The following is a 15,851-nucleotide window of genomic DNA, read 5'->3' as shown; positions in this document are numbered from 1 at the left end:
TCAATTGGTGAAAGGGGCAACGTACGCATTGACTGTCCCGTCGTTCTCGGGAGTATTGGTGATCTGCGCATATTTACCCCATACGACCTTTCCGCTTGTCGTGACCAGACCCAATTCGGAGACGTTGACTTCGATGACGGTTCCCTTGGTTAGGACACCCAGTTGGGTGTAGAGAGGGTTCTGCGGGTTCTTCTTGACGCCCAGGATGGGCAGTTGCACGGTGACGCCGAGCTCCGGGCTGAGAGATTGTCAGTCGAGCTGCAACGCAAGAGGCAGATGGAAGGAAGATAACATACTGTGTGACGTTGGCCTTCTTGTAACGCAGACCCATCGGCCGGATGAAACGCTCGTACTTGACCGGTCGCCGGGTGAAGTCGCTACCGACAAACGTGGGCTTGGTGATCATCCGCTTCCACGACTTCTGGTGCGTCTTCTTGCCCGTATTGACAACCTTGAACATCTCCTCCTCACTGATACCCTTCACCTTGGGCAGGGGCACCGCGAACTTGGCCGCCTTCTCAGCCCGCTTGTCCTTGATAGCACTGGACAAGGCCTTGGCGTTGGTCGCCTGCGAACGGTCGAGCAGGTACTGGGGCAGAGGGGTCTTGGACGGCTCGTCGGGGGCGGAGGACTTGACGTTCTTCTCCTCCTGTGCCTTGATGCGCTTGCGCATCTGGATCTTCTCGGCATGCCGCTTCTGCTGGTATAGCTTGGCCCGCAGGCCGCGCAGGTTCTGGGCATCCTGCGACTGTTTGTGCGATTCACGGGCCTGGCGCTTGCGGACGCGCTCGTCGTGGTCGAGCCGCTTACCGTGCTGCTTCTGCCAGCGCTCGATATACCTAAGGTTCTGTTAGATTGTGTATTGACCACAGCTGAGTCGAGAGGGGTAGACGAACTCGTTCTGAGGCTGTATTCAGAAGCAGTTAGTTAGTACTGGTTCAGTAATTTTTCACCCGTGAGAACCCTGCATGTGGCTACATGGAGCAGTCGATGCATTATTCTAGGGATTGTGAACAGGGTAACATACCATGATGGATGTATAACAGACAGAACGTTACTGACAAGCGATGTTGATGCTCCTCCTGGCCGAGACTGAGACAAAAAAGTTGTTCTGCGGGTGATGCAGGTTCGATATTGATAAGTCACGTGATATTCTTATCGCGCTGAAATTTTGTTGACTCTGACTGCCGACAATCGCTTCACACAATGACTTAATTAAGTCATTGACTTGTTGATCCGAAGACTGAGCAAGAGATTCCAAATAGAGCAACCTATTCGACCGGATGCATGAACTTGATACCGTACCTTAGTTGTGTTGAGTCGATAATATCACGTGCCGCTACGGAAAGCGAGGCGGCCACATCCGCCATTCGCTGGAATTTCTCGACTCAAGTGTGCCGACACCGACGCCCATCAACAACCAGTCCAGCCCAGCATCAAGCGTCCATTGCGTCTCGTCCTCGCTTGGGAGGAACGCAGACAGCTACAATACCCAATTGACTTCAATTGAAGCAGACCGCCAATACCTGCTTCACCATGTTCTCCCGAACAACGCTCGCAAGAGCCTTCGCCCTACCCTGGGAGCAGCAGCACAACGCACTCCTGCGCCCCAGCTTCCGCGCCTGCCTTCACCAAGCCACGAACACAAGCAGCAGCAGCAGCAGCACATCACACCCCGAGAGCCCACTCAGCGCCACACCACGGGCCCAATCCTCCACGCCCATCGCACAAACTCAATCTCAACCCTCACAGGATCAAGCGTCACCCCTACGCCTCACCAAATCCCTCCTCGAGAAACTCCCCTTCCTCACATCTCAAAAACCGCACTACATCACCGCGCACCTCCACGCAAAACCCTACCTCTTGACCGCAGGCGACCACCTCCGCCTGCCGTTCCTCATGCGGGGCGTGAAACCGGGCGACATCCTCCGCTTCAACCGGGCGTCTGTGCTGGGTTCGCGCGACTTCACGCTCAAGGGGGCGCCGTATATCGATGAGCGGCTGTTCGAGTGCCGGGTGAGGGTTATGGGCGTGGATGCGGAACCGTTGCGGGTGAAGGAGAAGACGAAGCGGAGACAGCGGCATGTGCGGAAGGTCAAGAGCAAGCATAAGTATACGCTTTTGCGGGTGATGGATGTCAACGTCAAGACGGCGGAGGAGCTACTTGAACAGGGGGCCGTGGTTGTTGAGGGGGAGGATGTGCCGAAGCTGGAGGCTAATGCTTAACATCCTTGGGACGTTGGAAGTGGGAAAAATTATGATTGGCATATGGTATGCTGGGGTTATTGTTATTTGCCTCTATCCACTGATGGGCATGCTATGTACAGATAGATCTGACTGCACATGGACTCGTGCATTGTATTCTATATCGCAAATGATGTTGATTTCTTTTTGGTCTTCTACAGGGTTACTCTGACAGGTCGAGAATATCGACCTTGATACGGATAGTGATGTAACTAAGGCTATCTCCCAGCCAGTATGTCGTCTGCAATCTTCTCCGCAAGAGCATACACCATCGCCTGCGGATGTCCCGGCGGTAAGAACGGAAAACTACTGGCGTCAACAACACGCAGGTTCTGCACTCCAAAGACCCGAGCAGTACTATCCAGGACCGCCATCGGGTCATCTTCTCTTCCCATCTTACAGCTGCCAGCCACATGAAACACAGGAAGCACACTTTTAGCCAGGTACTCGCGGATCTGCGAGTCCGTCTGAACATGCTCTCCGGGGTACGCTTCATGCGCATCAGCAACACCCATTCTAACGAGCACCTCCCAGATCTGACGCTGGCGCTTGAAGGACTGAACCGCCAGGTCCACATCCGTGGGATCAACAAGCCATTGCGGATCGATGACAGGCGGCGTATTCATGCTCGCATCTGCCAGCGTCACGGTCCCGCGGGAGAACGGCGCAACGAGGGCCGTAGCGATGGTGGCGTAGTTGTAGCCATCGTGCGGATCGCCGGTTATGAAGTTGGACCCGTTGCCGACCCAGGCATTCAGCGGCAGCCATTCGATCTCCGGCCAGTCGCTCGGGACGCTGGATAACGCGCGGATGGAGGCCTTGGAGAGCTGCGAGCGGTACGGTTCGGGCAGCTTCTCGAAGCCGTAGTATCCGGCGCCGAAGATGGACAGCGGGCCGGTGGCGTTTGCGAGGTACTGCTCTACCTGCTTCGCAGCCAGAGCTGGATCGTTGGCCGATGCCGATGCTGTAAGGACGTTGACTCGATGTGCGGAGCCGAAGAAGGCTTGGTCTTGCAGGTTTCGGCCTACGCCGGGCAGGTCGTGGATGCAGTCGATGCCGAATTGTGCGATCTCGCTGCATGCTCCAACGCCGGAGACCATGAGCAGCTGCGGAGACTGAAAGGCGCCGGCCGATACGATGACCTCCTTGCGAGCGTTCAAAGTGTAGTTGACCGGTGGCGTGCCGAATGTGCCTGCGGTTGAGACCTGGACACCTGTTGCGACCTTGTCCTCGTCAAACAGGATTCTCTGCGCCATAGCATTGATGTAGAGCGTAGGAGGCGAGCCTTTGGCGATGGCGTCCTGGAGAAAACTCGACTCGGACGAGGAACGCTGTGCATTCTTGGGGTTGATCGTAGAGGTGCCGTATGCAGCGCCTAGCAGCCTGCCGCTGTTCAGGCCATCGATCTCCTCCAAGCCGACGGCAGTGAAGGCCCGCTGGGTCCAGGTTCCAAAGGCATCAACGCTATTGCCAAAAGAGACTTGCAGAGGACCGCCAGAAGGAGCAAACGCGGCGGAATTCTGCGTAATAGTAGCATTGACGGACAGCCTCGGGTCCGGGGGCGTATAGTGGCACGACTTCTTGAAGTACGGAAGCATCCTATCGAACGTATAGCTCTCGTCGCCCACCTCATCCGCCCATCTCTGCATGCTGTCTGCCGTGGGCCGATGATAGAGCAGGAAGTTCCGAGCAGAGCTACCTCCCAGCGTCTTACCGCGGGTATAATGCTCGGTGCGATAGCCTGCACCAGGCTGGGGGGTTGTTACGAATCCCCAGTCGATCAGCGGCTGGTAGTCCTCTGGGTCTGTTCCCGCAAAGTACGTCGCGTAGCCAGGAACGACCGATTTGTTCCCATTGTCGATCTCGTAGAAGCTTCCGGCCTCGACGACAGCGACGCTCAATGATCGGCTCTGGGCGAGTCTGCTGGCGACGGTCAGGCCGGCATTCCCACCGCCGACGACCACATAGTCAAATGTTGCGTCGGCGCCTGGAGTCCCAAAGAAAGTTCCTAGCAGAGGGCCTTTTTGCCCATAGGAGAGCAGGTTAGGCTTCGAGGGTAGATCTGCTGCCGCCACAAGGCTGGGGAGAAGCAGGTAAAAGGCACGCATTTTGCGGTACCGAGTCGCTAGAAGGCGTCCTCTATTGACTTCAAGCTTAAGGACGGAGTATTTATGTTTTATGTTGTTCAGGAAGAATGTGACCCATGACTGAGTAGGGCTGGGAGCATTGTTCTGTAGATGACGACCCACACTGTTTGTTTAAGATTCAGAATACTATAAACCTGCCACTGTGAGCAATATAGATGGATGCCCCCGCGTCTTGGTGCAATGAAGTGCAGGTGGGCTGAGTATGGTTGCTGGATGAGCAGTGTCTTAGGGTTGAAAAGTCAGAAAGAAAGAGCCTGGCTGCACCTAGAGCATGATATCCCATTAGTTCAATGCAGCACGGAAAAATGACCACCTCCTGGAAATGCTGATAGGAGTTGCGCAGAATTGGTCTTTGTGACACAGAAATGTCTGTCTCGAAAAATGTACCTGAACAATGACAACCTGGCTGGAGAATGTAGAGTGATTGTGGAGTTGTCAGATAGATATACATTACATCCTCGCTTGGAGAATACTTCCGATTAAACTGATGACATGTACTGCATATTTTGACAAAGATATAGGTACAATGAGGTGCTATAGCCCTCTAGCACTCTCCAAGCAAGGCACCTGGCACGGAGGAGTTCTCCCTGGATTTCTACATTAGACATAAGCATTGGAATGACAGCGCCCACTCTCATCAGAGGAAACAACATGCTTCACTGATTAGATTATTTTATAAAATGAAAAGAACGCTCTCTTATTCCTGCGGATAGGACTGCTATTGACGAGATAGTATCCTCATCTCTGGAAACATGCCAGTTAGCTACAATGTATGTATGTCCCTTCATATCAACCCACCTGAGGAATGCATTCTGGCCAGATTTTCTCTGTCCTACAAGTCAGAGGTAGAGAATCCTAAAGTGTGCATGAAAAACTGCGTTGTGAAATAGTGACCTCCAGCTGGCATATCTCAATAAGCTCCCTGGCCTGTCATCAGTGGAGCTTATAAGACATAAGGCTTGTTTGACAATGGATCTGAACATATTGATCAAATAATAATGGCAGAGGCAAGCTCAAGTTAATGTTCAAAAGCTGCCATGGCCAGATATGAGCGGTCTAACAGTCATGCTAATGCCATATAACATTGAGGATCATTTATTGACGAAAACAAAGACCTACTCTAATGGAATGAAATAATGTCACTGTCGCCTTCAATGGATCCAACTCCCAACTGCTGGCGACAAGTCTCCAAACTCTCCTGCTGGATCTGCTCGTACAGACAAAACTCGTCCAACACAGGAGCCCCCAGCATCCGTTGAAATCCATCCAGATCAGTATCAGCCTCCATTATCAGCTGCTTAGCCTGTGACGTGTTGGCCAAGTTCGAATTGAAAATGCCCCCAGCGGATAAAGGCAGGAAATCCTCGTACGTGATGGGCTCGTAGTCGATCTAGCACATTGTCCTTCAACAACTGCGCCAGCGAAACGGACTCTACGCCCTGATAATCCCTCTTCGACGCATGTGGCGTCACCGAATAACAGAAGAAAGCCAGTTTCTGCGCCTGAAGCTGCGCCAGATCATCAGGAAACTCCTCGAAGTGTTTCCTCAGGATCGTCGCATACACCACCGAGCCACCCGCCTCGCGATTCACCCGCGCAAGAATCTGATCGTACAGCTGGCGCCCCTTCCGCGTGAGGGCATACCCCCGCTGCTCGACCTCGCCAAATCTCGCCGTATGCGAGCCCCTCACGTACTCATTCCGCGCGTCACGGAAATACACCGTTTCCTCCAGCGCCTTGAAGCTCGCCTGACGCAGCAGGATGGGATGCGCGCGGCGCGGCGGCCCCTCGATGCGTTCCTTGGCTGGCATCCCGCGCTCGCGCATCATCCTCTGCACGAGGTCGATGTCGATCGTCCGCGGCGTCAGATGGTTGATGTGGCAGCTGGGGAAGGAGACGATATCCGCGACGAGCGGATGCTCGCCCTTGAGGATCCGATACTCCTCCAGCGTGACCGTCGCGCGCGAATGCCACCGGAAGGTATCCAGCCCCTAGCCCCTCGGCGATGAACTCGTCGCACTCCGCACCGCTCAGCGTCCCCTTTCTCTCCGCCAGATCGAGTAGCTCCAGTAGCCGCGGACTGAAGATCTCCCGCCGCGCGAGCGCCCGCTCCGCCAGCGCCCTCGTCCGCTCACTCACCAACTCCATCCGCAGCACGGTCGTGAACACCCGGAACGGATGCCGGGCGAGTGCCTCGCGCGTGCGCGGCCGGAACGCCGTCGCGTGCATGGGGAACCCGGCGGTGCTCAGATCGTAGTACCCCACGGGGCTCATGCCCATGACGGCGAACATGCGGCGGATGGTGGAGAGTTCGCGCGGGGTGCCGAGGCGGATGGCGCCGTGTCGTTCGACGCGGTTCCGGGCGGGGAGGATCTCGTCTGGATTGATTGTGGTGTTGCTGAGCTGCTGCTGCTGGCTGGACTGGAGGGCTTCTGCGTCGGCTTGCCAGACGAGGTCGACGAGGTCCCCGTACAGGGGGACTTCGGCTTTGTACATTTCCGAGAGGGCATGGCAGAAGCGCGCGCGGATGTTGTCTTGGTCCAAGGTCATTTTGCTTTTATCTGTATCAGCTGATAAACATGTAAGGGCAATGGCGGTCTTATACTATCCCAGAATACTACGCAGTGCAGTATGCAGAGGACGTCATCCGATAACACCTCGAAGGCATAGACTATATAAACAGAGTCAGGCACAAGCCCCGTAGCTGACAAGCTCACGACTAACATCTCTTCTCCTCACCGTCATCAACAGCCATCTCATGGCGTGTATATCCGTCCCGGATCCTATCCGACGGATCACGGATATCACCCAATCAAGACATCAATTGTCGTCTATCCTCGGTTGTAGGTAACAGGAACAGAGACTAAGTTGGAGCAAGCGGGGAAATGCGGAGTATATCACATTTACGACCTGTTGGATTGATATGATCATCTGTATGGAGTATGGTAGGGCTGAAGAGGTCACCGCTTCATCTCGTTAGGGCTGAGTTTCTATCGGAACTGACGGCAAGGTCAACCCAGGTCGGATTTGCTAGGGGCTGCACAGCTGAGTCGGGTCGAGCCGAGTTTACCTTTCTGATCAGATGTCCGACATTGCATAGACTACCTGAGTCTACTCATGATTGATTGCCAGACGAGTACGTGCGCCTGGATCCTCGACCATACGTGTATGATATGACCACTCGGACAAATACTGCATAGTGAGGTAATACCATTAATTCGTGATCTATCCCAATCGCCGATCCAGTCTATATCCGGGTTCATCATGAGCTAGCATACAAAAAATAATCATCATCAAACAAGTATAATCGATCCGGGCTATTGAATCATCCAGTCGTCCATCCGGGGAATCATTCGTAAATGCAGATCCAGTGAGGAAGCCAGGTGGTTGGGTTGAGTCCGCCGCCTGGTAGAAGAGGTTGAAAGGGGTGAAAGGTCGTTAGGCATAAGTTGATGTAATGTAGGTGATATGTACAAGAGGAATATGAAGAAAGTTACAACGGAGGGTCTGACGCCTCCTGGATACTTTCATCGCTGACGGAGGTAGCGGGAGAGGCCAGTCCCGAGACGACAGACGAGGTGCCGCCGCGGGTGCTGTCCTGCGTGTGGTCCATTTCAAGCATCGACTCGTCCAACTGCGAAGCGGAGGGCAGATGGGAGTTATTGATGGTCGGTTTGTCGGCGCTGGTCATCAGCTCGTCAATGCCCGGTTTGCCGGGGACGTGGCGGTCGAGGTTGGAGGCGTTGTCGAGGCTGTCGAGGGCGAAATCGAGGAACTCGGCGTGCTTGCGGCTGACGCTCAGCGTCCAGCGGTACTCGCAGAGGCGGAGACGGTAGAACTCGGCCTCCTCCTTGGTGGGTGCGGTGATGCGTAGGAGGACGCCGAAGGAGCCGATAAGAGAGAAGTTGGTGCGGGAGGCGGCGGGCCAGAATGAGCGGAGGTGGGGCTGGCGGAGCCGGTTGACAAAGTCCATGGCGGAGATGAGGCGCGTCTTCGCGGCAGAGCGGCAGATGTGGGAGAGGTAGGCGTCGGCCGTGTCCGGGGAGAGGGACCGGATGATGCAGCGGTGGAGGGTGATTTCGGTCGCAAAGTAGGAAAGGTGGAGGGGCCCATTGCGGGCGGTGTCTTCGGTGACGGTGTCGAAGAGGTCGAGGCTCGAGTCCATCTTCAGTTGCGGGGGCAGGGATGCAAACCATTCCTTCAGTCGGATCTGCGCCGGTTTGGCCCGCTCCAGGATTATGCGCGTCCGGTTGCCGCCGGCCGCTTTGAACTCCTCGATCGCTTGAAGAGTGTAAAATCGGTCGAGGATGTCGGACAGGATGGTGGTCAGCGCCACCATGTGGCAGAAAAAGAGCGGACCGTGACCGACGTCTGCATCGTCCTGCTGCGTGTTGTCCGTGTGGAAGGCCTCGGTGAAATCCTGTTCTACCAAGTCCTTGACGGTCCAATTGAAGGCGAAGATGTGGGACGGACGCCCGTGGACTAGCGCCGACCATTTGTCCTGCAAATACAGGGCCCACGCCAGTCGTTTTCGCAGCCCCTTTTCCCAGGTCTCCATGTTCCAGCCACTGCAGTCCTGGTGCAGCCCAAGTTCGAACCCGGCGGTGACCAGCTGCGCATTCAACGCATGGGTCGCGATGGTGGACTTTTCCATGAGAAGCAGTCCGGCTTGGATCGTCGAGATAGTCGCATGGGGCAAGGACTCGATGAGAAGTTTGAGCGCGGTGCTCTCGAGACGGCCAGCATCCGGGCGTCGCACCGACTGCGAGGCAGGGCCAATATCCACAAACTTCAAAGCCAAAACATAGACAGCGGAGAGCAAGAGCGGAGAAAGCCCTTGTCTGGTCCGATACGACTGACGAAAGGCATCTTCCATCAGGATGGGAAACACTGGGTGAATGCTCTCAAAGTACTTCTCCACCAAGGTGGATCCATAGGGAGCAACCAGGCTCTCGATAGCATCGAGCGAGACGGACGGAGAGTCCGCCTGGGACGGCGGTTCGACGACACGCATAAAGGTACCGTCGTTACCGATCTTACGTACCCGGGCTGATGCAACGACTCCTTCGTCGTTCTGGTCGAGGGGAAGATGTTCGAGCAGGGCCGGCTCTAATTCAGTGGTCATGCCAATATACTTGGCAGACTGGGACCAATACCCCGACGGGATCAGGAGGTTGTGACCATTCACCGGTGAGCGAGAGACATCTGTTTTGGAAACTGGCGACAGGACTCCAGCTGTTGGTTGTGGGTGTTGCTGTTGTTGCCTGTCAAGAGGAGAAAGCAAGAAAGATTAGTGTTTATCTCAAAACATGCATAAGCATAACTTGGTGACATCCGAAATCGGCATGGGGTAAGATTCCCCACGAGGAAGAAAACATCATCGTCATACATACCTCTTGGTAGTGTCCACTTCCTCGGGGACGGGATCTTCTAGTTTTCGCTTTTTGGACTGTGCGTCCGCCGTACCTGGACGACTGAGAGTGAAGGTACACTCCTGGCGATGGAAGTCGCACGAGTAGCATTTATTGACCATCTCGTTCATGGCGCACCGGCTCTTTCTACGCAAACAGGCGTCACAACTTGACCCATCCCGACCAGGTGCTGGCAGACGGGGCAATGATCCAATGGAGGCAGAGGAGGGCGAGATAGGCGCAGGAGTCGAGCTAGCCTGCTGTTGTTGAGAACGGGCTCGAAGAAGGTGGTGGTCTGAGGGGTGAGGCTGTTGAAAGGGAGCTGCAGACGTAGCCGCAGGGCCAGCCGTCGTGGACGACTGGAGAGTGATAACGGCAGCCATTCACTGTGGAGAGATTCTCAGGCACAGTCGGGGGGAAAGACGAGAAAAGAAGAGACGATCCCGATAGGGAAGACGTAGATAGAAAATGGAGATAGCAGATAGCTAGGTAGATAGATAAGAGATATTTGTGCAGGGATTATCCTCCCACACAATCTGACAGCTAATTCAATTGGATTTGCTCTCGTAAACCGGGATATCCGGAGACGCCAGGATGATGCTCCGCAAGAAGCTAGAGACTACTCCTCCACAAGGGCCAGGAGAGGGCTGTGTCAGGTTGAGTGATCTGTCGGTAGATACGGATAGCTTCAATGCAGTCCACCAACCAATCAATGACTGGGGATGCAGCCCAAATCGACGGGGTTGAGAGCAACGTACGAACCGCGGAGGAGAAGCTTATCGGTAGACACTAGACAGGTGAAAGACGAGTCTAGATAGAAGAAGATAGACTAGACTCGACACAATGCGAGGTGGAAGAAAATGCAGTCCGGAGATAGTAGTGGTCAACTGTAAAAGGCGATATCGACCGGGGGAGCGGAGAGAGCGGAACCGGAGCTGGAACCAGTTGGCTGCAGTCGCGACAATTGATTGATCTAACGATGATGAAGATGAGATATAGATAATAATCAAGATCTTTCTGTGCTGTTGTAAAATAATAATAATGGAAGATATGACGATCAAACAAAGTAATGATATGACTGTATTGGTGTTTATCTTCAACAATAGTAATGAGCCTTCGCGAGCGACTGCAGCAGTATCAAATGCTTGATAGTCCGCTCTGTCATTCCGCGGAGGATGAAACCGTTTCAATCTATGACTTATGAACGAACAATAGATAGGATGTTAATGATACGAATCGAGTAGAGGAAAAGCTATCTCTCAGAATCCAGGATGATTGACTCCAGGTGTAGTATATACATGTGTCTCTGGATGCCTCGCAGTCATACACCTTTCCACCGGACGTTCTGCCTCCCTCCGGTTCAGTTAAGATTGGATAACAGAAACATCAACATTCCAACGAGATCCCGACTCGCTCCATGCGATCAGCTCGGGAACGACGTTTCCCACACGTAACAGATTGCCTCTGCGCCGCTGCCGTTTCCCAATGATGACAATTGCCATTATATGATTGTTCCTGGGCCGTCGCATCTCTGCAGCTTTTGATGTTGCCTCCCAAGATAAGACATCCGCGCCTGATTGGGCCGGGGGCGAGGAACCTCCTTTAGATTACGTACTGGCAATTCCTCCTGGGTTAGTCAGCATGAGCTCACACATACCTACATACACGTCCACCGAGGACAGCAGATGAGGAACTTTGAAGAGACGTAAAAAAAATCACATCTCAGCTTCAATGCAAGAATACCTACTTTAGAGTGCTTAGACCCATGCCACTACTTCTTAAGGGAGAAGCGAGATATCAAAGCAAGTGCTCAATGTGGTGCACTCGCCCGAGATCCCAGAGATAGAGATACTATCATCCAATCAGCAGCCTCTGATAACACCCTTTCCCTCTCCAATCAAGCACGCTCTTTGCAGCCCAATCGGGCTTGGTGCAACACCGGCAACGGGGATCGGCCTGCAGCTGCTCTTTCTCCACACCCGACTACTCCCTTTCCGGCAGAGTGGAGACCTGGCCAGGGCCTTGGAGTTGACATTAGCCGGGGCGCCATTGGTCTGGTTCTGATCTCGGGCATCACTGCTGATACGGGAAGCTCTGCGGCTTAGCACCATTTGAGGAAACGAATCATCTGAAAAATGAGAGAAGAGGCTTGCATCCTGAAGGTTATACTCCGTACCCCCTCGGTACTTTGCCTTTTAATTCGGTCTCCTCCCGCCTTTTCATGACTTATCCATGGCGTAATTGCTTACCATAGGTCTCCGGAGTACTGCCCCCCGTCCTCTTCTATTATTAAGTAACATGTGTCTACACATCCTTGGCGCGGTCGAAGGTCGGCACATTAGTAACAGAATCGTTTGCAATTGGGATGGATTCTCGCTAGATCTGAATATTGCAGTGAAGTAACAGCAACAATCAGGCTATGATGCGTACATCCGCGACTTAAATGGAAACTGTGCTTGTGACTTTCATTAGTTGTATCAGCTGTAGCCATTTGAGTTGATCATGTACACTGTCCTCCTAAATATGTACTGAGGTATGGCTTCATGAGCTGGATATGGGAGGACTACCCATATCAAAAGCAATTCAAACCTAAAATCATCAGAGGTATTTACCGAGCACCAATCCTGCTGTCATCCATCATCCATGTTTCCTGCAACACCAAAGCCGATGCAAGGTCATGGTGACCACTGACCAGCCTGGCCAACTTAATTCCATTTCTCCAGACCGCGGGCCTCCACAATAATGTTACCTTGGCTTCCATCTACCTACACCTTACCTTGAACAATTGATGTGGCTGAGTGTTGGGAACGCGAAATAACTCAGATAAAGTTGTAGTCAATGCAGATAGTAATCCTTTAAAAGTGTAAATACAGTTCTCTATGACGTCCGGGCTGCACTCCAGATGTATCTTCCCCACGGGCATGATCAAGTCCAGGCTCATGGCATGTGAACGACACCCCACGTGACAGAGCTTTTTAGTCTCTGACATGTGAGACCATCGAAATGGTCACCAGCGATATAGACCAAGTCGATGTCGAGTCATGCACGAGTGTCAGCGTCAATTCAATCATTTGAGTATGCTCGGTTCCGATTCATATGTACTGTCCGCTCAATATGCCTGCCCCAAACAATAACACTCTACAAAGTACCTGTAGAACAACAACATGCCCAAACGCCCAAAACTCCATGCTATTCTGATACCCCAACCAACCTGTCAAGAGGTGCTCCGTATTCACTCGGTGAAGTTCCTCAGCTTCGTCAACTCATCCAACAGCTCCTGCAAATCCGCATCGGAGATCTTATGTTGCAAACTCGGAATAAGCGACTTGGCCTCTTCAGCATTATCGCAGCACAAGCTCCCTTTTTTCCATTCATTATCAGCAACAGCCAGACACAATAAAATCAAGGCAAAGACATACCCAGCTGCGACCGCTCGAACATCTCCAGCTCAGTATGCGAGTTCAGCAACCGCTCCACGGCCTTGATGTTCTCCTCGTCCTTGAACCGCGCAAATACCTCCAGGTAATCCAGCGTCTTGCTAAGATTCCTAATTCATCCCGAGTCTGTTAGCCTCGTGTTTGTAGGTGGATGGACAGATACAACACCGTCACCGGGGAAAGGTGACGGGCAAGCAACGCAACGTACTCCGGTTCCTCGTATTTCTTGCCCCCGCGGCGCTTATTCTCCAGCACCTTGTTGATGACGAGCCGTGCCTCGGACAGCGAGAGGGTATGTGTGTTTTGATCGGCGCCGAGTTTGAGGGTTGAGGCTGCTTCGAGTTCGCCCTGGGGGAGGGCGCGCTTGCGGTGTGTGGCTGGGGGGAGCTGGACGCTCATGATGAGTTTGTTGCCTGATAAACCTTGAATTCGTGAAGGAAAATGCTTCGGCGTGTACTTTGTAGACGGTAGAAGGTTGATGAGATTGACAGACGAGGGATGCGGAGCTTGAACGTTGAGCTCGTGCCTCAGCGGGAAAACTTCGAGGTGGAGGGCGCAAGGCAGTTTGAGGCGGTGACATGTTCACCGCCTTCCACATACGATTTTCTCTAAGTGTGGATGCCATATTGCGGGCTTCATAATAGGGTATCAGGTTTGTTTTATATACAGAATACCAAGCCTAACGCCTCATGCTATGCGAGGATCGTCTATAACAAGATCCCCTAATGTAGAATTATACCTTTTTGAACGCAACCTCCGCAGGCAGACGGAAGCTAGCACAGAACATCTGCTTCTTAGGACTGACCAGTCTCACATTGTGGATCGAGAGCTCAATGCTCTGATTCCCACTGCCTCCGATCCGATCCTCGGGCGTGATAGTGTACCCGATACGCTCGGATATCCGCTGGCAGATGTCAATGTGGTCGTCCAGCTCGTTCTCGGAATGGCCCGAGAAGCAGTACACATGGACCATAGGTAGTCGCTGGGAAGTGTGCGGAGCGAACAGCGACTCCTTGCCGGCATAGACGCCGGGGAATGCATCGAGAAACTCGATTGCCGTGGCGGGGAGGTTCATCACGTAGTGGTCGAAGAACACTGGACGGTGATACTCCTCCGGATGAGGCGGGGGAGCCTGCTCGACTTTATTGCCCGATTTTCTGTCCCGCCGCACCTTGGGATGAATGGTGCCAGTCACCGGCTCGGCCTCCAGAAGCTCCTTGGCAGACCAGCGGATGAATTCCCGGCCGTCCATGTTGAACGGTGTGACGAAGCCCTCCACCTTGTTTCTCTTGATTGCGTCCTGCATCACCTCGTACCCGTGTGGGTTGAGGTCGTTGGCCCAGACAAAGATCTTCTTCCTGCCGGCAGGCACAGCAAACGGCCCCACGCCAGCCATCACGTCACAAACCATCTCGCCCTTGTTGAATTTCTCCACGAGTCGCCGATGCTCCGTCTCCAGACGGCTGTTCCAGTAGACGCGGGAATAGTCAAAGCGGAACTCGCAGTCCTGCTCGTGTTGGACAACATTCAAATCATTATCACCCGCCAGAAGCTCAAAGGGGAACGTGCGGAACTCGCTATGCGATCCAACGTCCTCGGTTTTGTTAATCACCGTCCTAATCGCCTTGTTCTTGTCCTTCAGAATCTCCGCAATGAGATACTTGTAAGGGAGGTATTGCTCGCGGAGATTCAAATGCAGCACATGTCCCACTTGAGTAAATCCCTGCGGAATCTCTTGTAGCTCGTCCTCCGGTAGAATCGAGGAGATAATATCGGCGTATGTCCAAAAATCATAGTCCAGCGTCAAGTCGTACGGCCGCATTGCGATCCTCCCCTTCTCGACCAGCTCACTTATCTTCGGCGACCATGTTTCCTTATCGTCATGCTTGACAGTTTCGCGCAGTAGCAAAGCTTTCTTTATCTGCCCGTCCTGGTCTGTCACGTCCCGGATACAGTTGAGCCGGGGCACGGCCAGGAGATCCCGGCTTTTGTGTAGCTCCCCCCGCACCTTTGAGATATCTGAGTTTTGGAAAACCGCAGCAGCGGAGAGAGGAACCGTCTTGCGAAAGAACGAGCGGTCCAAGACACGCATCGCGCGATTCACGGGTGGCCGAAACATTTCCGGAAGGTCGCTGCTGCGGAGCGAATTGGAGGAGTCGGTCATGGAGTCCATGGACGGGAGGACAGGTGCCACGGGTGTATGCTAAGCGGTCTATTGTCTAATTATACGATGTGAGGCATCGGTATCTTGCGATTGAGGTCTGTTGACGTTGGTGGGGATGTGATTCATACTTTTTGATTTTAGCTTCTGGATCTTATCAGTCACGTGATTGATATTGATCTATACCTGCATAATGGCATTGTTCGATCTCACGTCCAGAATCATATAATGATGATGATTCGAAATGCTCATGGAGTATAAATGATATTGGTACGTTTAACAATAATATATAATGTACTTGATATGGAACGACATGTCTGTGTGATAATATATGCTTTCATGGCATCGACTTCAACCCTCCAGACATAAAGAAAATAAAATGAAAACTTGAAGAAAATCGTACTTACATTGCCGGCCAGGGTATCATGAATGCAATTTCCCTATCGCTTCC

The 15,851-nt window shown here is 53.1% G+C and overlaps 7 protein-coding genes across 7 annotated transcripts; 1 reads left to right on the top strand and 6 right to left on the bottom strand.

Moving 5' to 3' along the window:
* Positions 1-1,030, bottom strand: Aspvir_005294 (rRNA-processing protein NSA2; the record flags this gene model as incomplete). The annotated part of the gene is made up of 4 exons (XM_043268513.1): positions 1-238; positions 297-839; positions 897-907; positions 1,028-1,030. The coding sequence occupies 4 exons, from the start codon at positions 1,028-1,030 to the stop codon at positions 1-3; spliced, it is 795 nt and encodes a 264-aa protein (XP_043124448.1).
* Positions 1,031-1,536: 506 nt separating this feature from the next.
* On the top strand, positions 1,537-2,226 carry Aspvir_005293 (mitochondrial 54S ribosomal protein bL21m; the record flags this gene model as incomplete). Its single annotated transcript, XM_043268512.1, has 1 exon — positions 1,537-2,226. The coding sequence occupies one exon, from the start codon at positions 1,537-1,539 to the stop codon at positions 2,224-2,226; it is 690 nt and encodes a 229-aa protein (XP_043124447.1).
* Positions 2,227-2,462: 236 nt separating this feature from the next.
* Aspvir_005292 (GMC family oxidoreductase) lies at positions 2,463-4,352 on the bottom strand (the record flags this gene model as incomplete). Its single annotated transcript, XM_043268511.1, has 1 exon — positions 2,463-4,352. The coding sequence occupies one exon, from the start codon at positions 4,350-4,352 to the stop codon at positions 2,463-2,465; it is 1,890 nt and encodes a 629-aa protein (XP_043124446.1).
* A 1,159-nt stretch (positions 4,353-5,511) lies between these two features.
* On the bottom strand, positions 5,512-6,941 carry Aspvir_005291 (VOC family protein; the record flags this gene model as incomplete). Its single annotated transcript, XM_043268510.1, is given in 3 exon segments — positions 5,512-5,781; positions 5,828-6,316; positions 6,333-6,941. The coding sequence occupies 3 exon segments, from the start codon at positions 6,939-6,941 to the stop codon at positions 5,512-5,514; spliced, it is 1,368 nt and encodes a 455-aa protein (XP_043124445.1).
* A 943-nt stretch (positions 6,942-7,884) lies between these two features.
* On the bottom strand, positions 7,885-10,185 carry Aspvir_005290 (putative C6 transcription factor (OTam); the record flags this gene model as incomplete). The annotated part of the gene is made up of 2 exons (XM_043268509.1): positions 7,885-9,655; positions 9,785-10,185. 2 exons carry the CDS (start codon positions 10,183-10,185, stop codon positions 7,885-7,887), a joined length of 2,172 nt encoding a protein of 723 aa, XP_043124444.1.
* Positions 10,186-13,034: 2,849 nt separating this feature from the next.
* On the bottom strand, positions 13,035-13,638 carry Aspvir_005289 (DNA-directed RNA polymerase II subunit RPB4; the record flags this gene model as incomplete). Its single annotated transcript, XM_043268508.1, has 3 exons — positions 13,035-13,162; positions 13,222-13,349; positions 13,448-13,638. The coding sequence occupies 3 exons, from the start codon at positions 13,636-13,638 to the stop codon at positions 13,035-13,037; spliced, it is 447 nt and encodes a 148-aa protein (XP_043124443.1).
* A 334-nt stretch (positions 13,639-13,972) lies between these two features.
* On the bottom strand, positions 13,973-15,412 carry trm5 (tRNA (guanine) methyltransferase; the record flags this gene model as incomplete). Its single annotated transcript, XM_043268507.1, has 1 exon — positions 13,973-15,412. One exon carries the CDS (start codon positions 15,410-15,412, stop codon positions 13,973-13,975), a length of 1,440 nt encoding a protein of 479 aa, XP_043124442.1.
* Positions 15,413-15,851: the final 439 nt, after the last annotated feature.

This window comes from Aspergillus viridinutans (assembly GCF_018404265.1).
Source record: "Aspergillus viridinutans IFM 47045 DNA, scaffold_3, whole genome shotgun sequence".
NCBI classification, from domain to species: domain Eukaryota; kingdom Fungi; phylum Ascomycota; class Eurotiomycetes; order Eurotiales; family Aspergillaceae; genus Aspergillus; species Aspergillus viridinutans.
This window is presented reverse-complemented; position numbering and strand designations above follow the sequence as displayed.